The sequence below is a fragment of the Protopterus annectens genome, chromosome 3.part0 (assembly GCF_019279795.1).
Source record: "Protopterus annectens isolate FY-2018-M chromosome 3.part0, PAN1.0, whole genome shotgun sequence".
Classification (NCBI taxonomy): Eukaryota; Metazoa; Chordata; order Ceratodontiformes; family Protopteridae; genus Protopterus; species Protopterus annectens.
In genome coordinates, this window is record NC_056731.1 from 18,832,933 (window position 1) to 18,856,140 (window position 23,208).

The following is a 23,208-nucleotide window of genomic DNA, read 5'->3' on the forward strand; positions in this document are numbered from 1 at the left end:
TGCATATCATCTATTATTGTTTTAGGACATATTTTTGTTCCATAGAACTAATTTTTCACACGTTATTTCTAACATCTTTTTTACATCTTTTCCTCTTTTCCTTTTATAACCCCTAAATTTCAGTTAAAATCTCCTGTAATTATTATATCCATGTTAGGAAAAACATTATCTGATATTTTCTTTAATAAATTCTCCCTCTCTTCACCAGTTACATATGGGTATTTAGCAATAATACTATACCCTTTCCTTGCCAGCTTAAATCTATAATATTTGCTTTTTCCATTTTTACTAGTATAGCATCCACAATTTTAATTACCATTTTACACAGAATTGCTATTCATGAACACTAATTCCATATATTCCATATTATTTCTGCAGCCCATATTTTATGTCTGTAGTCATTTTTTCTGAGTCAAAATCCTCATGTCTTTCAAAATAATTATATCCACATCATATTTATTACACCATTCTAATAGTATTATTCATCTGATATTATTTTTCATATTATCATCTTTCACAGAAAGAATCCTTAAATATTTTTTCACCATTTCTTAGTTTAGGTGATATCATTTTGTATTAATCCCCTATAAGAAAGGCTTCATCCATTCCCTTTCTTTTTTCTGTTATATTAATGGCTTTAAAATTTATTTTTCTATCATTAACTCTTCTACCAATGTAACTCTTTCTTCCTATTGCCATTTTCCAGCTTATGTCCTCTTTACCACTAACTTCTGATTCTGTCTCCAATCCCCCTACTTTATTATCTTTTCAGCATCTCCTTTTTTTCAGTTTCACTTATTTCTTTTTTTTTTCCATAATAAATTTTTATTGAAATATATTTTCCAAAAACATTACAAAAATACAATAAACATCACACACATAATACACTATAACTACTACAAACCATTTATACAATATCTACATGAAATGCTTCCTATATTTAATATATTCCTAAAATCAGTATCATGCTAATATAATATTGAAGACCTTTTCCCATATTTTCGGGTTATTAATATTTTTGTTAGTTTGTTTCAGAAGTAATTTATGTGCTAGTATATGCTTTATAGCCACAAGCTTAAAATTATTCCATGATGTCTTATGTGGTTCTAGCCAATTTGTGGCTATATAGAGTTTCATCAGCAAAAAAATATTCATACAGATAATAGTTTGCAATCTGGAAAGCTCTCTTGGAGGAATGTGTAGAATCATAAATTCCCATGACAGTGTAGAACTTTGATAACCCATCTTTTGCAGTTGTACTTTAAGAGAGTTCCAAAGTTTATATACGCATTTACAACTCCAGAACATATGAAGAAGATCCGCTGTTTGATCTGCACAGTATGGACAAATTGGAGAATTCCTAGGGTTAAATTTATGTAATCTAAGATGTGTGTAATATGCATTGTTCCAAATCATCAATTGCGTGTACATCAGTTTTGAAAAGAAACTGATTTCCTAGTTATATCAATTGCTTTTAATATCTGATTGTCTGTTACTGTTACTTTTTACCCAATACTCTGAAAGCAAAATTTTGTCCTGAAATTTCAAATCCTTAATTAATTTATATGCAGTTGCTATAAATTTAGTGTCTTGTTGGATAGCTTGCCACAATTCAGAGCACTTATCCACAAATCCGGCTGCAGGTTTAAAGTTCCTAAAGTAGCTCAAGGCAAGTTCTTTAACTTGTCTCATTATAACAATGTAACTTCTAGGTAGATTCATTTCCTGTCTAATTTGTAAAGCCGATAAGTCAAGTTTATTAAAAACATCAAATAGAGTCAGATTAAGTATTAATGGAAATTTGCTGAGATCGATCAGCTGATTATTTAGCTTAAAAATAGGATTCCTGTGGAAAGGTTGAAGAACCATCATATATTGCAATAAATCTACGGACTGAAATAAAGTTTGCAAAGATGAGACACAGGTTATTATGTGGTCCATGACCCCATATTTTATCAGACTAATTTTGTCCATAAAGGGCAATGCTTTAGGATTTATTTTCCTATCCAAAATATGCTTATGATTCAAGACCACCCAAGTTGGTATCCATTTTGTAATTCTTAAAATTTTATTAGCGTTTACAATCAAATAATATGCTTCAAAGTTTGGTAGCTCAAGTCCCCCTCTTGTTTTAGGGGTCATTAATTTCTCATAAGATATTCTAGTTCTTTTTGGGTTCCAGATAAATTTAGCTAGATCTTTATGCATTTGTTTAAAAACTGTTTTTGAAATTGATAATTGGGCAGACCTAAATATGTATAACATTTGTGGTAGTATATTCATTTTCACTATTGATACTTTTGCTAATACCGGTAGTTTTAAATTCTTCCATCTGTCACAATCAGCTATTATGTGTTCCCATACTGCTTAACATTATTGTTATAAAAGTCCTTATTATCCGTAGAGAAGTTGATACCCAAATATTTAATATTTTCTTTACATGTTAACTTCCCCATCAGGGCCATTAGTGAAAAAGGTTTTGGGGTTCTTAATGGGAAGATATTTGTTTTCTGTAAGTTAATTTTATAATTGGAAACTACTGAAAATTCGTTTATGAGCTTTAATATCTTTTCACTGTCTGAAATTGGGGTTGTACAATAAATAATAAGATCATCGGTGAATGCTGACATTAATATTTTATTCCTATAAATTATTGGTGCATTATGATACAAATTTTGCTTGATATATAAAAATAGGGGTTCTAGATATAGGTTAAACAATAAGGGGGACATGGGACAACCCTGACGAGTACCATTTTTAATCTGTATTCTGTTAGAATAAGTCCTATTGATGTATAGCGTAGTGTATGGATTACTATATAATATTTGTAGTATCTGAATGAATTCTTGGGGCAAGTTAAAATAGGGTAACACATCAAACAAAAATGTATGTCTACTCTATCAAATGCTTTCTGAGCATCTATTATAAGAGCATAGATATTAAAGTTGTTTTTTAGCATATGTCATCATATTATGCAGTGTAAGTGTGTTATCGCTGGTTTGTCTAGTTGCCATAAATCCAGCTTGTTCCTTAGAAATTAAATATATCAAAACCTTCTTTAGTCTCGATGCTATAATTGATGTTAAAATTTTCATATCCACATTCATTAGTGCTATTGGTCTGTAATTATCTGGGTTAAGGGGATCCGAATTGGTTTTATGTATGAAAATTGTTTTTGACGCATTGAGGTGGGGGTCACTAATTTTATTTTTAGTTATATAATTAAATACATGAGACAATTCTTTTCCCAAACTATCAGCAAACTCTTTGTAAAATTCAGCTGTAATACCATCAGGCCCTGGCGACTTATGTACTTTCATATGTTGAATTGTATATACTATTTCTTCTTTAGAAATAGGTTTAATCAGGTCACTTTGCAGGCTCTCTTCTAATTCTGGAAAGTTAATTTTTGCAGAAAACTTTTATTCTGGTTATGTAGAGACCTATCAGTTTGCCCCTCATACACCTTTTAGTATAGATTTTCCCAAAAACATCAACAATATCCTGAGTTTTAGAATATAGTGTGTCGTTATACTGAATTTGGTAAATATATCCAGTTGTTTTTGATTGATTTATAATCCTTGCCAGTGCTTTTGATGGTATTTGAACATTATTAGCATATTTCACTAAACACCTATGTTCTTGAAGTGTTAATTTATTATTATGAAGCAAAAAGAGATCCCTTTGAAGCTTCAACATTTCCTCCTCAGTTTGAGCGTTAAAATTCTGAATCAGCTCATTATCAAGTTGTTTTATTCTTATTTCTAGTTTTTGAATATCACTATTATGAATTTTCTTATAATATGAGGCTTCTTGTATAAGAAATCCTCTAATTTGAGCTTTAGCTGTCGCCCATTCAATGTCAGGGGTATGTTTTTGGAGCTTCAAGCTATCTGTAAATTCTTTCAAATATTTTATAATTCCATCTGTTATCTCTTTTTTACTTAAAAGATTTAGGTTGAGTGACCAATTATAACCCCTATGCCATCTTGTGTCTTTTAAATCTTTAGAAAATTTTAACGAAATTTTTGAGTGATCTGATAGATGACGAGTATGTATAACCACCACTGGTTCTAAATTCGTTAGTGCTTTAGATATCAAAAAGTAATCTATTCTAGCCCACATTTTGTGGCATGGTGAATAGAAGGTATATTTATTTGCATTATTAATATCTTGTGAATAAGAAAAGGGGTCATATAATTGAAAATCTTCCTTAAAATCATTTAATGCTATCCCGGCCTGCTTATTAAATGCTCTCTGTGGACAAGACCTATCCAACTTTGGATTTTGATAGGTATTCCAGTCCCCACCCACAACAAAATAATAACCATCATATTGTGTTAATATTGGATATAATGATGCTATGAAACTTTGTTGATCATTGCATGGGGCATATATATTCAAAAGTAGGATAGGTTTATCAAATGCATTATCCGATAAAATCACATAACACCATCGCCCATTTGGATCCACTTTGGAGTCTAAAATCCTATCTTTGTATTGGGTTTTGATAATTATAGCCACTCCCGCACTGTTTGTCTTACCTTCTGATGTCACTAGCTCTCTAATCCAGTTCTTTTTTCTAATATCATTCCATTGTTCATTCATCAAATGTGTTTCCTGTAGAAATACAAACAGTGCTTTGTCCTGTAATAATATGTGTAGCAACAGCTTTCTCTTCTTCAAGTTCTGGAGCCCTTTAACATTCCATGAGTTCAACTCCCACATTCACAGGTCTTGGTATCAAATAACAATATAAGAGGGGAATTATGAAATTGACATGTATTGACTGTACACTATATCTAATCTGGAAGCATTTCCTAAGTTTCACTTATTTCTATCTCCTCCTCAATATTTTCTTTCTCTTTTTCATCTTGGTTTGTAGCATTTAGCTCATCTTCTTTTTCTAGACAGTCCATCCATAAATTCCCCTTACTCTTACATTTACAACTTACATTTACAACATTCAAGTTCACATTTTTTGCTTCATGCTCTATTTTACCACACATATAACATTTCTTCTTGTCACAATTATTTATTAAATGTCCTTCTTTGCCACAAAAATAACAAGTCTTTGGTTACCCCCAATATTTCACAATATGTCCAATTTTATGCATTTCCATTTTCAGAATAACATTACAGTCCCGTGCACAAGTGCATAAACCCCTATTCACATAAACTTCTTTCTTTACATGCATTTTTTGAAATGTTCTTTTAAAGTCTCTCTATCTGCTACCATTCAGAATTTCTTCTTAGTCTCTTGAAAATATGTCCTTATTTTATATTCATTCCAAGGACTGTCATTCTGTCTTTTTTCATAATCACACAAAAATAATTTCATGGCTTGCAAAGTCTCAGCATGTCTCTTTGTTAATTAGAATAAATGCTCTTATCTCTTGGATCTTTGTTCCCAATGGCAAAATAACATTATCCCATACCTTATATCTATTCAGTTCCTTTTCCTTCTTCTCCTGTATCCTTACCACAAACTTTCTTTTTTGCACTGTCTTCTTATCTTTTCCTGTCTCTCCATCCTTCCAATATAACTATGGCTGTGTGTCTTCTTTCCACTGTTTCCCTCTGACATCTCTTTTACATCCCCTTTATTTATCCTCTCCATTATTTCACCACAGGAAACTTCATTCTCCAGCTCACTCTGGTTTAGAAATTCCTGTAATAAATCATCCCACAACCCTATTGAATGGAGGGTTGTAACCGCACACTTCTCAGTTTGCTCATAACAGCCATTTCAGAAATGCATTCTCCAAATCCTCCATAGCACCACATAGTATCTCTCAACTGACATTCGCCTCTACTCTCTGTTACTGTTCTATCTCACACACTGTTCTTCCAGCCACCTCCGTGCTTCAAACAGGACATGCATGCATATTTGATTTCCAGCAAGAACACAAATACAGATCACGAGTAGTGGTCCTTTATTTATATACAAAAAAAATTGTTATTTACAAAATATTTACATATTCACAAATATTTACATAGGTACAAATATATACATATATAAATCTCTTTACACATATTGATAATTTCCTATACAATCATGCTAAACTTTTATCCTAATTAGACCCCCACTGCTTTTTCCATAACCACCATCTGATTTTACTTAATATTGGATAGAATGGTTCATTCCATATAACCCATATAACATAAAATAACTTTTTATCTATTCTTTACTTCTATTTTTATAACATCAGTATTTAATCATATCCATGTTTATTTTATCCACTTCTTTTATATCTTCTAAAAAATCTTCTTTAAATAGTTTTCTCCGCATCTTTTTTGTTTTTAAATTTCTTAATACATTTAGAACTGCCTCTTGTTAAGCAACCTGTCGTGACAACAGCTGAGGTGATGCTGTTAAAAGAAAATTTTGAAACTTCATCATAGAATTTGATGAGATTAGTATGTTTGAAATCCTTGAATTCTGAGATATTGATTTCAGTGGAATTGGAACTTTGGACGGTGATGATAACTAGTTTGTTATCTGACTTAACAGCAAAAGAAATACCAGGGTATGGTAGGTGAAGAAGTTATATTACAAGGACTGGGTCAATAATATTATATTAGTAGGTTGGTCCAAGAAGTTTTTGTTTATTAAATCTAACAACTTTAGGACATATCCCACTATGAAGGTATATGCACGCCAGTTTAAAGTCTCCAGAAATAATGGAATTCATTTTTGTCCCGGTTCTCTGCAATAAACACATCACACCAAATGGCATTTGACAACCTTTATTATAACTGCCATAACATAGCTTTGACCACCAAAATTTATTAATTACAACTAGACATAGTTGAATCGAAACACAGCATAAACATCCTTGTAATGTTAATCAGGGCAGCATACCTACTCACCCTGCCCAGTAAGCAGCATCCATACCTCTGCTCACTTACTTTACTTATGAATCAGCGTCCAAGACTCACTTCATATCCCATTTATTGACTTACCTATCCAACCAAACAGTTAAGGACGACGTGACCTTAGTCATCCTAACCCAGTAAGTTGTGTCCATACCTCTACTTGCTTACTTTCCTTATGAAGCAGCGTCCCCATCTCACTTCATACACCATTCATTGAATTACCTTCCACCAAATAAGCAGCATCCTTACCTCAGCTTGCTTATCTATTCAGCAAGCTTCTTCCAGCTGCTTATTTTCCTTTCCCCAAATCCTTGAAACGAACATCCAGACACCAGAGGGGGAACAGAAGAGGGCAAGCCTGTCCCTCTTCTCCACCAACAAGCCTGACCAGGCTGTTCTCCCATCCTTCTATCCAAAATTATTCAACCGACCACTTCCCATAAAGGGAAGGGTTAAGCCATCATCTGTAAAGCACCTTAGATCCTGTCATCAGCTCCACACCTTGCCATACCAGCACTGAAACATGCCTTAATGAAAGTAAATAAAGTAGGATTACCCATGACCCCACTGTACCACCGGAACATCCACTCCAAGAGAATACATTCCCTTTTAAACCACTTCCTTCAAGCCACTAACCATGGCTCAACCTGTACAGAATGACAACCTATAGCCATAACAAATGCCACCGAATCTATAACCCCTTGAACTCAAATCTGTACCTAGTCAAAGAAAACCCTTAGCCAGTCTTGAACCCACGACCCTATCAACAATAGCATATCACCTTAGCCCACCAAACTACCCAGCTCTGGATGTGCAGTAACTTGATTACTGTAGAGAATAGTCTAACTCCAAAACTTTAATGACCTAACAATAAGTGCCAGAAACCAGAACCCCTTGACCTAGTTCCTGAAAACCTGCCTATACCCAGCAAGCAAATACTGTACATGCCCAACCTTAAACAGTCCCCAATTCACTCATTACCAAATGGCATCAGGACTAGAACCCAAGCCACCCCACTCAGAAACTCAACCCCCCTCCACTCACTTCTTCCTATCAACCATCCTAGTTAGAACACTCAAACTACTAACCATCCTTAAACACTGCTTGTCCCTGGCCTTTCCCCTTGAAGGTTCTCTTCCCCTATGTTATCTCTACTTGTAGTAAGGAATTAAACCTGACCTATGGCTGCAATATCCTGCAACCAAGCTTTCTTTAAACCTTCTAGTTCCTGTGTAAGCAACGCACCCAGTTTCTAAAATTACCCCAAAACAACCACCTACCTGCCATGCTTCCTAAAGCCCTACCTCCAAAACTCACCCAAACCACAAGTGAAAGGATCCTTGTGCTACTCTGTAAAACCTTAACCTGTTAGTGACATTAACACTACCTACTCAAGGAACAAGTTTGTCACTCCAAAGCTACCACCCATTAGGAACAAACTCCAGCATCCTGTCAAGCAAAAACATGTCATTGACCCTTCCCCCAAATATGGTTTAACAACTGGATGAGTAGCTATAATCCCCCAAGGTTCCAACCTCCTGAAACAAGGGTTGAACTCAGCTGACTTGCAAAGAAGAGAAATGTAGGTCTAAAATAACACCCATTTGTTTTCAATAAAGTATGCCCTACATACCCACCACCTCCTGTCAAACCCTCAATGTGTTCCATACACCCTGCCTTACCATAACTGAAACCATCCCCTTTCCTATCTACCTTATGTTATCTGCCATAAGCCCACACCCAACTCTATTCATCTGCTAATGTCTACCCCTAGTAAATTAACCCACTACCACCATGTTAAGCTATCAAGTAATTAACATCTACCCAAGCAACCTCTTAAACTAAGCAACATGCAACTTCACTAATGTATAACTCCCCAAAATTAAATTTGAATGATAACCACACCCCATCTTTCTATCCCTTACCAAACTGTTATGAATGACCATAAATTCAGCCTAGGAATCCCCATGTTCCTCGATGGACAAAAGAACCATTTGTGGACTAAGAGATTGGACTTAGCTAATCTTGCAACAAACACTCCAACCATTACCCTCATAGTTTCTTAAGCTCCTAAGACTGTTGTGATTCTAGCCCACCTGCCACCAATCTCTCCAAACCCAGCCCTGGCCTTGTATTACCTTGACACAAACATACCACCTTCTGCAAACCCATTGTGTCCAACTCCAACTAACAAAATCCATACAAGAAGAATGCATTACCTTCCAAAGTCATGTCAAGAGGACACTGACCACTGCTCACTCAGCGCACATCCATATCTGATGGCATTATGCACCACACATGCCAATGGGACTCCATTGAGACAGCTTCCATCACTTTTTGAATCTGCTTCCTTCTGATCAACTGATGCCCACTCAAATTCCATACCTCCATGATCTTTCTCCTGAAATATCTACAGGTCGTCATGGGAGTACCCTGCCCTTAGCAAGTTCACGCCAAAATGTGATTGCTTACCAAGCTACACCTGTCTAAACCCATTAAGCCCCTCCCCATCCTTATTTCATTTCCTGCCAATCATCCCTCCCTCCATTTAACCCTTTCACCTCCCCAACCCACTTAACTCCCACTAATATATCAATCTAACCCCTCTCGAAGATGTCCCGGGACAACTTGGTTTGTTGCCAAACCTCATTTATGTGGAGTTCATTAAGTACATTTCTGAACCTTACATGATTTTCATGTGATATAAAGGGTGTTGTGTAACAGTATATAGACTAGAAAGTTGGCCCTGTTTAGTATGAATTAGAGTTCAATAGAGTTGTTTTTGTGGGTATCTGTGAAACTGTCTACAAATGATGTGGTCCATAATGAATAAGGAGACACAATTACAGTTGGCGTTGGGTATAGAGGGAGTGTTTTCTGAACATTTAAATCAAGTTTCAGTAATTTCACAGATATTGGTATGTTTCAAATGCAGGAAAGTTTCAGTGTCAAGCCATTTGTTGTTGACACTGCCAGGACTGATCAGAGTCACCTCACAGATATTCTGTTTTAAATTTAATATGATAGATAAAAGGGGGGTGTGTTCATTAGCTGGACTGTGCCTAAAAGGCCCAATGGGGGTAGAAAAGGCTTTAACCAATGTGTGAAAATATTGGAAAAAGTGGTTAAGGCCATTCTTGGCAAAGAAAGTAGGATTCTCAAGCATTTTGTCCCATGCTTACATACACTGGATCCCCCTAGAAAGACACAAACTTTTTATCAAATTGTTGAAGCGAATTACCTCTTCTTTGTACCTACTCATCATTCTTGGAGAAGGAAAAATTGCACACAGGAGCAGAGTTTTACCTGCATTTTTAATATGAATGCAGAGCTCTAATATGTCTCTCTCTCTCTCTCTCTCTTTATCTCCATATTCATCAGCATTTTGCATTTAAGCCATTCACCCCCACATGTGCCATAACCATGTTGTAGACATATTTGGTAAGTGGAAGGGTATTAAGGGTCCTTGAGATATCAGAGATCCTAGCACTTGAAAGACAATTCACCATTACCCTGTCTTTGTCCAGCCTAGTGAGAGGCAAATAAAGGGTACCTGATGATAGAATCACTGATCACTTAGGCAGTTCTAATTGCAAAATGTTTTGGTGTACTAGATTTGAAATAATTGAACTTTTTGTGACTCTTTACTGAAAATGTGCCTACGGGTGATGCTGAATTTTTTCTGAGACCTAGTCTTCATGGATCTAGGCAGCTTTGACAATGAAATTTATAGCATTTTAATGGATGTTGGTGCAGAGTGTGACAGCTGTGCCTGATACTCACAATTATTCTGATTTTTGTGAAAGTGTGACTTTATTTGTTAAATATCTGCATCTCTCAAAATGGGAATTTCTTGTCTCAGGTAAGATTTGCTAGACTATCTAAGGATACCAAGCGCAATAAGGTTGGCAACAAAAGGGATACAAGCAGGTGCAGCCTTAGGTCAACTGGTGCCCTAGACAAAAGGGTACCACAGCACCCCCCACCACACCACTTGGTGCCCCCATCCTTGTCTACTTACAGCAAATAAATACTGGAAAAGTGCCTCTGCTAGAGTGGCGCCCTAGGCGGCCGCCTAGTTGGCCTATGCCTAAGGCCGGCTATGGATACAAGAAGGCTGACCTTCCATGTTGGTACTGCACTATGCACTAAACATGCAGAAAAATATGAATAAGAGCATAACTCAAGCTTTAGCAGTTTAATGAGATGAACTTTACGTCTAATCTTTTAATGCTCATTACTATGAGCAGATGAGATGAGATGAGACTAGGAGAAACTTCCAATGACAGTTTGTATTAAGATCGGGTAAAGACCTAGGAGTAATACTGGACCATTTGATGTGGACCTTTACTTCAGAATCTATGGAAACAATGGGATGGAAAATACATTTAAATCATTAAAAGAGAGTGATTTCCCAAAATGATAGATTTGGACTTAATGATAACAACCAGTGATGGAGAAGAGGGATGGAGATTTAAAGCCAAATTAACATAAATGGCAGAAAAAAAAACAGAAACACTTTTTAAGAACACAAGCATGGCAGTAGGTGAGATTTTTAGCCATTTAACATTCTTGCTGGATTGCCTGAGACTAGCAAAATAGAAGTTGCAAATTAAATTAGAAGAAAAACAGCTAACATAGCTATATACTTTTGAAGTGAACTTAAAATAGACAAATAAAATGAAAGAAATGAGATTTTTTTCAGGCACTTATTTCTCATATTCATTCCAGCCACTTAGCTTTCTTGCTGGATAATCTGAGATTGGCACAAATAGAAACTGAAGCCGAGCTTAAAAAGTTCTTTGGCCTTAGGCCACAATAAGATATAACTGCAACCCTTCTCATGCCTGGAAATGAGCAGTACACATGCAATTTGGTGTGGTTAATTCCTTCATAAAAAGTCAGATCCCTTCAAAAGCAAAAAAAACAGTGCTGCTATTTGGCGGAATTGCTGAATCAAGGCTCAAACTGCTTGCAGTACTTTAGTGAGGTGGTGTCAGGTTCAAAACAACAAAAATGGTTATTTAAATTAAATTAGTGGTCTAAGAAGAGTTAAACAGGTGCACTCTATTAGCATAAGACAGAAAACAAGAAGGAGCACAGCTAAAACAGATACATTCTTTTAAATCTCAAAAATGGATAGATAAATGACAGTTGCCAGCCACTTACTATCTTGTTCAATTTCAGCCATTTGGCTGTCTTGATGGATAGCCTGATACAGCACAAACAGAAGTTGAACACTTCCCTAAAAAACCTTGGTCTCAGATCAGGACAGCAATTAATTATAACCTTACACCTACCTGGAAGCAATCAAAGCTTCTGCAAGTTTTCTCACAAAACGGTAACTGGGATTTAATTCCAAAAGTCAGATTATTTTAAAGGCAATGCCAGTGTAGTTGCTACTGGAATTACTGAATAAAGGCTTAAAAAGCTTGCAGCACTTTATTCAGATATTGTAGGGTTAGAAACAACAAAAAAATACTGATTTAAAGTAATGATTTAAAACAATTAAAGCAAATGCTATTAAATTAAGACAGAAAACATGAACTCAGACTGGCTTTCAGTTTCTCTCACAAAAAGATAACTGTTTATTTTCAATTCCAAAATTCCTAGCAGTTAAAAGACAAAATATGGAGTTATTTACTGGAATTACTGAAAGGCTTAAAACTTGTAATACTTTATCCAGATACTGTAGGATGAAAAATAACAAAAACTCTGTTTTAAAATAAATTAATGATCTCAATAAAATTTTAAAACAGATTCAATATTTTAACATCAGAAAGAAACCAAGAAGAAAGATAAGTAAAACAGATACAGAGTTTAAAAATGAACTTAATAATTGATAAAGGAAATAAGAATTTTCCACAACTTACTCTTTTGTTTAGTTTCAGCCAGTTAACCTTCTTGCTGGATAGCCCGAGAATGGCACAGACACATACTGAAGGTCTATCTACAAAGCCCTTGAGTTCCAGACCAAAACAGGAAGTAACTATACCCCCACCTAGAAGTCACCCAAACTTCTGCAATGCAGCGTTATTCGTAAATTCTCTCACAAAAAGGCAAGATTCAATTCCAAAACTCAGATCAATTAAAAAGTAAAAAAAAAAAACTGTGCAGCTATTATTGGGATTACTGAATAAAGGCTTAAAATACGTACACTACTTTATCCAGATGACGTAGGATAAAAAACAACAGTAATACTGATCTGACTAATGATTTAAAGCACTTTCCAACTATTAAATGAAGACAGAAAACATGAAGGAAAACAGGTTAAACAGCCTGTGAAAATGAGCTTAGAATCAGGTAAATAAAAGAAATGAGAGGTTTCAGCCACTTGGCTCTATTGCTGCATGGCCTAAGACTGGCACAAGCAGAACTTGAAGGATTATTTAAAAAGCTCCTCGGCCTCAGACCACAATATCAATTAACTACAACCACACCCTCCACTTGGAAGCATTCAAAACTTATGTAACTCAGACTGCTTCTCACATCTCTCACAAAAAGACAAACTGGATTTTTTTTCAAAAGTAAGATCAGTTAAAATCAGCAGCAGTGCATCTCTTTACTGGAATTACAGATTAAATGCTTAAATGTTTAAAAAGCTTATAACATGTTATCCAAATGCTGTAGGGGCAAAAACAATAAAAATGATGATTAAAATAACTAAATAAATAAACTTCCATTATCCTCGGCACTCTGACATTTCCCAGTGAAAGACATTCATACCTGCACTCCCTTCCCCACCAATGCAAATTATAATAATATTGTCCTATTCTGGGTACATTGCTACTTACATTTAATGCACAGCGTGTCCAGCTTATGTGCATGTAAGAATCCTGGCGTTGTCTTTGCATGCATCACTTTTACTGTAGTGTATGTGCTTTACTGTTGCCTAACATGTTCTGAATATATATGCAATCTTCTGCCTTTTTGCTAGTGTCTCAGCATACTGTGCCCATCTCAGTCTGGCATAATTGTCCCCCACTACTGACACCACCACCAACTCCTTATCTGACTCAGCCTTCACTGCCTGGTATTCAGGGGACTGCTGCTCCTGCAAGTGCCCATCCTGCTGCAAATGCTTCCTAAGTAAGATATTATGTAACACTTCACATGCAAACACTATTTTCACACATCTGTTAATACTGCAGGGCACGACTGCACGAGTCCAGAAACTGAAAGTATGCCTTCAGCAGACCAAATAACCACTCTGCAATGCTCCTTGTTAAAGATATGGCACAGTTGTAGTCCTGGAATTTTTGATTTTGTGTATTTATTATGCGTGTTATGAGCAAGAGTTCCAGGGCATATCCAGCATTACCAAAAATGGGCACTTGAGGGAAGCCACCTGTCACAAAATGTTGATACAGACAGGTGTGCCATATATGGGAGTCATGATAACTGGATGTCTTACACACACATTGTAGGTGATATGCTATGCATTACAGACCACCTGATTCTTGATGTAGGGATATCCTTTGTAGTCCATGTATCTCCTTCTAGTTCACCAGGTGGAGCCTTTATTTCAACGGAAACACTCTATGTTATACAAATTCTCTATAGTATTGTCTGTCTCTTCTGGTGCACTTGGGATGCTAACACACATGCTGAAGCATGGCATTAAAAAACAGATGAAATAATCCTGACACAGATGCCAGATATGCCCCCACTGTGTCCCCAGTAGTTCATTGAAAGGACCCTTACATAAATTCACACATACCGTAGTGTCCACTGGGATAGGTTCTCCATGACTTCCATGGGGCTGCACACTAGTGTGACATGTCCCCAGTTTCTTGAAAGGTGTCCCTATCTATATGGTACCAGTCCACAATGTTACTGGTGTAGGATCCATGAAACATTAAGCATGTTGGATGATCTGGCAACTATGTGCTTGATGCCACACATAACTAGATGGCTTAAACCCGTTAAAATTTCTCTCCAACAATGACTAGATGGACAATAGTGCATTCTACTTTCGTGATGCTCAGTACTCATATATTTCAATATACTAATGCTGCAACAACAGCTTTAACAATTTCCTAACTCTGAACATGATTATTCCAACATACCACCTAACTTATGCTACAGAAACACCTCACTCCAAATGAAGATGCTGTGAGAGCTCTTGGAAATGGATAGATAATTCCCTCACCTTTGATCAACACATCACAACAGTGAATAGGAAAGCCTTCATTCTAGCATAGCTGATCACAGAGACTATCTTCTTGAGATCCAAAGAAGTCATTATCCCTCTATATTCTGCACAATCTGGCCCATCATCACATATAATGTCCCCTAACAAGCAGTTTGAGAGACCTCACAGACTTGAGCTAAAAGGAGAGTCCATTTATTTGGTGTCCTGTAGACCAGTTAGGGTGATCAGTGCCTTGATGTTTGGGCCATATGGGTTCCAGCTGTCTAAGACCTTTTATATTTCCACAAATGAAACAGTGCAGAAAACACTAATACCAGAGATCTGAGCCTGATTCACCAAATAAACAAATTATAGTGGCAATGCAGATTTATCACATAACAAGTCTCCCTTCTCTGGAACAGACTTCCATTTCAGGTCAAGCTGTGTAATGTACTACTGTCCTTTAATAATGAGGTAGACAATATGCCCTGTATTTTCTATGATTCTATGATACATTGAAAATCTCCTACAATTGACAAGCAGGGATTTAGATCAAAGCAGACTTTTAAGTGACTATAATATAGACAGATAGATAGATAGATAGATAGATAGATAGATAGATAGATAGATAGATAGATAGACAGACAGATAGATAGATAGACAGATAGATAGATAGATAGATAGATAGATAGATAGATAGATAGATAGATAGATAGATAGATAGATAAACAGATAAGATAGATATAGATAAAGGGGTTCACTTCTAAATCCTAAAAGCCTAAAATCCTGAAACCCACAATCCTGAGACCAAAATCTTGAAAGTTCAAAATACTGAAAACTCAAAATACTGAATCTCATAATACTGAAAACACACAGGATACCAACACTTACTATATTCCAGCACAAATGCATACAGAAACAAAAGACAAACCATATTACTCTTCTCCAAGTATAAGCAGGGGGGCAAGCACCCCTACACCCCCCACACTCCATGCTACTTAAATATATCAACTCTAAGATTGCACTTAGTGTACTGAAGTGCAATCTCTGAGTTGGTATATTTAAGTAGCAGGGGGTGTGGGGGTGCAGGGGTGCTTATGCTGTGTGTTTCCAGTATTCTGAGATTCAGTATTTTGAGTTTTCAATATTAAGAACTTTCAAGATGTTGGTCTCAGGATTTTAGGTTTCAGGATTTTCGGCTTTCAAGATTTAGAAGTAAACCTATATATATATATATATATATATATATATATATATATATATATATATATAGATAGATAGATAGATACATATATAGATATATAAATACATGAAGATATTATGATGTTTGAAGGAGAATTAGATAATTTCTTTTAAACATCCAAGAAAAAAAGTGCTTAGGCTTCAGACTGTAACTGCACAAGGATGCACATATTCATTTTAGAAAAATGAACTAGACCAACATAAATGCAGTTTTGAAAAACAACACAGTCAAATGTAGCAGACCAAAACTTTGTTTACATTTTTAACACGAGAGTAAAAGTCAGTTACCGCCTTAAATCAAAGCATTGATTCTTGGCATTCCTCTTGCAATTGTCATACACAGTACTTTATTTAGCAGGTAATCCGCAAGGGCTACAAGGAAGCTCAAGCTTCTAGCCTTCTCTCTACGTACCTGCACATTATTAGAGCTTTTTTTACATGAGACTGTCAGTTAAAGAGATGGATTTCTTTGCACGTAAGTGACTTGAGATGTTGTAAAATCTACAGTACTTTCCTGAAAAATAAATGTTTACATTCCAATTCCAGGTTTACTTTTATAGCCTAGATACAGTCACATTTTTTCACTGCTAAAAAATGATATTAAAAAAATGTATGGACAAAGCTGAACAGGTCATTTGAGGGTCCACTGCCCACTAGTGTTAAATGAGATTTTATAAGGAGAGAAACAGTATGGCATCAGAATTTCATAAACATTGATTAAACATGTCTAGGTTTTATATTGTTTATTTTTCTTTGCAGCCATTTAGGCAGTTCAGTTCATGTATATGAGCTAAGGTTCAAAGTATGTATTATATTCTGATAATTAATTAATTTTTGACCTGTATTCATTTTGATAGTTGCTTCTAGATGGAACCATTATTATTATTATTATTATTATTATTATTATTATTATTATTATTATTATTATATGCATGGTTTTATTAAAAACATTTTCATTGACTGTATATTGTAGGTCTGCGAATTTATTATATGTTTAGTTCCTTGGAGGAGAAACATATTCAGTTTTATTTGTAGCTATTTCACACACTATAAACTTATGAATGGAATATGAGTTGTGTTAAATATGTGCAGTACTATAATACATTTAAATTTTTGTAGTTATATGATGTTGACATTCATACTACCTGTGGAACTGATTAGCATTTCTGACATAGTTCATAATAAATAGGCTTGTTTTAAATTTAGCCTACTTTTATGATTTTAATGTATTAAGTGAAACAAATCAGGAGACTACCACATATGCTTTAAACTGATGTAATTTGATTGTATTGGAATCTGCAGTGATGAGGCTATTTCTCAGTGAAACCTGGGTTGCTTTTCACTTTGTATTATCCTCTAAACAATGCTTATTTTTAACCAACAACAGCTGCTATTTCCAGTCTGTGTTTCTGTATATGTTAAAAACAACAAACAGGAAAGGCAAAAGCCTAATCTGAAGGCGTTTGCATCTAAAGGAAAACCAAAAGCATTTAATAAAATTGTCTTAGTTCACTTGATTCGGCTATTGCCTTTCCTGTTTGTTGTTTTTAGCTTAGTTTGTGTGGCCATTAACGTTTATTCATTTCTGTATGTGTTAGTGGGTCACTCTTCTAATTTGGGCAACAGACGTTTGAACTGGAATATTGTGATGTAAAATGCTTGCAACTAGGATTGTGTCTGTGTGCTTTGTTTTCATTTATATAAATGTATGATTGCTTATATTGTAAGTGATGGTTTAATAAAGATGTTTCTTGTTTAAAATAGGGCAGAAATTGAATAATTTATGTAATGTTGCTTAGATTATATGGTATATAACGATATATGTGAAGTATAATGTTTGTTAATGTTAATGTATTGATACAGTTTGATTATTTTGGTATAAATGTAAAGTTGAGTATGTCACAAGTGATAATTCAGTAAAAGTGTGTTTATTAAAAAATATATATATTTTCAGTACTGGTGCTGGTGGGAGTTTTTACATTTGTGACCCTGTAGCCTACTTTGTGTGGATGCAATGGTGACATCCATTGACATTTCAGCATTTATGTCTGGTTTCTACAAAATAAACATGACATATGTTTCTCTGACTCTGGAAGTGATTTTAATAAAGTAATCACTTTAATATTAAACTGAATGAATATAAGAAGCTGAGGTCTTCTGTTTGGTGTTTATTGATGCTCAAGGCATTGCTGAAGCTCACAAAGGTTTGATGAGTTCCTTAAGTCTACTTTGTATCTAAAGTAGACACAAATAGCAAATTGTTTACAAACTGTACTCACTACAGGGCACAGCTTCTAGCTGATCTGTAGAAGCCCTAACTGGATTTTAAGATGAACAAATGGCGGAGCTTAATGAAAAGTTATGAGCAGTTTAGAAGGTGCCAAAAAACATGTGTTACTTGAAGAACGATATGCTGATTATTTAAAATATGTGTATATGTTATAAAGAACTTGAGACTTGAGAACTTAAGAAATATACACGAGACCTGATTAACTACCAAATTAATCTTGTATATTCCTGGAAGAAAAAGCAATCGTTTTTTTTTTCTTCTAGTTCTGGTGACAACAATAGCATCAGGTGAAAATTTAGACTGAAAAGGAAAAGAAAGCTGCCTCCATCTCCCCAGGTCTATAATTAGGGTTTTGGACATCTATATCAAAAGGTGATAGACATTAAAGCTTTTCAAGGATTACTTAACTTGAGGTCCTAGCATTATAATCAAGGCAGAGAGATTCACCTGTTACAGAACGTACCCTCTAAGTTCAAATTTTGGAAGTCTTAGTTCCAGCCTCCCATCATCCAAAAGTTTGGGTCATTAAATCACCATTGTTAAATGAGTTAAATAAACATTAGAATTTATTTTAGAAACTATGACTCCAGTTTAAGCCAACTTGTAGAAAATAGCTTTATAGAAAGTTAAATCTGTTTGGTTGCTATGAAGGGTAAGTATGGGATGGTGGCACTTTGGAATACAGCAGATTATCAGGCTGAGGCTCAATGACAAGATTTATGTGCTGTATTTAGCCCTTTGTCCAAATCAGGATTAAGTAAATAATAGTTTTTTTAGGGGACTACAGACAATCATTGATGTATATTCATACAGGCGGTGGTAGTGCCTGTACTAGTCAAAAATTATTTTTGTTACTTCAGATACATAAAATAGTTACATCCACTCCAGACCATTCCACTGTGTCAGAAACACTATACAAATTATTTTTATTTTATTTTTTATTTTACATTTGTTTACTGGGGAGGTCCGACTGGACAGACCTGTCCGTTTTTAGCAGAGGTCCAGGGAGAAAAGCTGCAGAGCAATTGCTAACATACTATACATAAGGTATTTACTATTTATTATTTATTAGTTGTAGTGTATCTAAGACCTTCCCTTGTTTTCATATTGTCCTGGATTAAAAACACCACAGAGTTCCTAGTGGTCATGTACCAGCTATTTTTGGATAACACAATACATGTGCACACTGGATGTTGACAGCTTATAAACTTCTATCATCTATGAAAGCTGATATAAAGCTGTTGATTTTTGGATTGTCTACAGTAAATTATATAGTGAGGATGTTACTGAGTTTTCTTCACAGTTATTAAATTATGTGTAGAGAAAGCAAAGTTGTTTTATTTTTTGTTTTGTTTGTCTGGAATATTATTTTCTTCACTTCAGGGGAACAGCAATGGGAGCCAGCTTTACATATATTACCCTGCTTATGGTCCATGATGAATGTGATGTGTTGTATAATGGCTTAAACAGCATTTTAATTTCTCAGGTTGAAGTGTGTCATAGATTTTGAAATGATTAGATAAACCAAAAGATCAGTCCCAACAAGGCAGATAAATAAGGCATACATCTCAATCAACAATTACAAAATAATTAAATTTAATGACAAAAACACATTTAAAACACTAATTGCACTTTAACACTTTAAATGTTGTAATTGTTTTTATTAATTAAGTAGCTTTTTTTCATTGGTCAATACTACTTTTTAAACATTACTGTAGTATTATGGTGTTTGTCTGATGAAGTGGTTAGCAGCTGTGAAAGTGCTTACTTTTTGTCATTACATTTTATTATTTTGTAATTGTTGATTGAGATTTGTGCCTTATTTATCTGCCTTGTTGGGACTGAACTCTTGGTTTATCTTATTGTTTTATTTTAGTTACCAGTCCCTTTTCTTGGTTGTTGTTTTTTGTTTGTTTTGAAATGATTGTTGGCTGTTATGAAAAGTGAGGGAGAGCAAGATCACACACGTGCACACATACACATACATACATACACATACACGTGCACACACTCATTATGTGCATGTGTGTGTGTGTGTGTCTACTCTGTCAACATCATTTTGTAAACTATTACACAACTAACAAGATGTGCAGTATATCTGAAAAGAAATGACATGCATTTTGCAAAATTCTTTCAAAATAACTTATATTAATCAATGTAAATGTCTTACAAAAATAGGAAACATTCCTTATATAGGTTCATAGGTGTGTACTGAGCTAATGGCCCTGGAGCCTTTACAAGCATAGCTCACAGGATTACCCTGGCAACCTGCCACCCGACCTTAGTTCCCAGTGCCTGTGTCGAGCAGAGCCACTGGAGTGATCCCTGGGGTGAATTTTCTATTTCCCATCCACTCATATAGGTTCATAGTTTTGTTTACTTTTTGAGGCTTTTCACCAAAGTATAGTGCCTCCACTCAAGAATTTCCTAGCATCCTCATTTCTTGTATTCTGCAGATTTTTGAGGGTCCCTACCAACAACTTATTGCATCTCATACAAGACCAGACCTGACTGTGGTGGGGGGGGGGGGTCCTCAAAGTTTCCATCTCACTGATAAGGGCATCCTTTTCTGTCGATAAATCATGCTCTGTCACATTTGCAATGCATCCGCTATAGACTAAGCATGCTACTATGTTTTCTTACACTTAATGAACCTGTGCAAGTTGAGACATGCATTTATGAGGTCATATGTCACCAACTATGTCAAGCCTTTAAGTTTTCAGCAGTGCAGTACAGATCTCCTGAACCCTTCAGAAAGAAGGGAGAGGAAGTCACCAGCCACTTGTGTTCTTGTCCCCTTTGTAAGCAGTTCTGCCAGCTCTATGTACATGTTTGATTATGAACCCAGATTTTTCTCAGCCTGACCTACCACCTTGTTTCTGCACCACAGCTCAGCCAAAGTAAGTTTTATTTAGTGCAGAGTGATAACTTGATACCTCACAACAATGTGAAACTACAGTAACATGCTTGTTAAAGGAACATACTGTATCCAAAGGATGATGGCTTTATACAGTGGCACCACTGCTTTATTTAGTGAAATGGGAAATTTGACAACCCCTTATAAAATGGACACTTTTCTATTATTTACAGGGTAAGCTTAAGATAAGCTTACACACTGACATGGTAAAATAATTCCAAAGTACACAGGTTATGCATGGAAAGGGTACAGCAACATCACAAGTATAACACGTATTATTACTTTATAACACATGATTTAGGCACCACTGTTTAGAGATCCATGCATTATTTACCTGGGAATTTTAAAAAGTGCCCTCATTGGATGCAGATCAGAAAGTGGCGGATCACCATCTGCAAGTTCTATGGCAGTGATGCCAAGAGACCAAATATCACATCTGGCATCATAGGTAGAATCCAGCTGCTGCTCACATGCGATAACCTGTGTCAAAAAGAAACAGTACAATTTTATCACAATAAACAGAGCAACTAAAATATAGTATCATTAGTATACTTTTGTTCTGTTCTGTAAAAATTCTTTACCATTTCAATTTCTTTATTAGTACTCCTAATATGACTGCTCAAATATTTGTTACTTGGCCCTTTGCACTACATCATTACTGAGGACTACATTCATTTCTTCAGTCATGTATTCTTTGTAAAATTCAGCATCAGGAAATATTTCATGTACAGATATACATTGTGGTGGCAGTGGAATAAATGTAGCTCTTGTAAGTCTGCACTAGTATTAATGAATAGCATTACATTCAAACTTTTGGTACATTGTCAGTAATGGTACTGTTTAAAACCAGGACACTTGATCTCATGTGAAGATGGTGAATGAGGTTATGATGTTTATAAAAACTGCATGCTAAGATGGTGTCTAATCATCAAAATACAGTACATGTGGGGCTAAAACTCCTATCAAGCTATTCTTGTGCAAGGACCACCTACACATGTCACCCATTTGTTCCCAGCAGTCTTTGAGCAACATTATTCAATCTGATGTTAACCGTCCAACTAAAAGTGAAGATTCAAAGGCAAACTATTATTTACGTTTATATTCTGCTGTTCCCCTTCTATATTCTTCTGTTTTGTTTGTGAATGAGTGCTACAGACATATGTGCTTGTTTTATGATTGTTTCATGTATTATTTTGTTTCTGTTTTTATGTCTCAGTTTCATATATTATTGTAACTCTTGAGCTTTTGTTTCTGGCCTCTCCTAAAAAGGGGGTTCAATGCTCATTCAGACTTTTGCAGTAAACAAAGGGAAAGAAAAAAGAAAGAAAGAAAGAAAAGTATTATTCTGAAGTGATACAGTGCTATAGTAGCCATGTAAAACCATGTGTGAGACTATGCTGGAGCAGTTAGTTCTGGAAAATAACATGACAAAGTTGTATGACATAAGATCACATTGCCCAACCCAACATTTTTCTCAACCATCTTTACTTATAAGTAAGCACTCGATAATGAAAATCCTTTCCTTGGTTGCTGTAACAGTTCCATGCAGAATACATTTTTGACTTCTACAGTCTGATTTCAGTTCATACCAGAATCTGAGGCACGCTGTAAGTTAGTAACAATGATGAGGCAAACCGAGAAGCTTCAGATAACCACATCTGCTCCCAGCCATCAGGCAATAGATCACATGTCCAGCCAAATTGGGAAGTTAAAACCAGAACTGATTGAATGCACCACTGTTAGTAA

At 35.4% G+C, this 23,208-nt stretch overlaps 1 protein-coding gene across 1 annotated transcript in view; it reads right to left on the reverse strand.

Moving 5' to 3' along the window:
* MYO3A (myosin IIIA) overlaps positions 1 to 23,208 on the reverse strand; it is a 2,697,794-nt gene that overhangs the window by 1,557,241 nt on the left and 1,117,345 nt on the right. Inside the window, exon 7 of the mRNA XM_044064554.1 lies at positions 21,797 to 21,942. Within this exon, the coding sequence (XP_043920489.1) occupies positions 21,797 to 21,942 (146 nt within the window). The remainder of the gene's footprint in view (positions 1 to 21,796; positions 21,943 to 23,208) is intronic.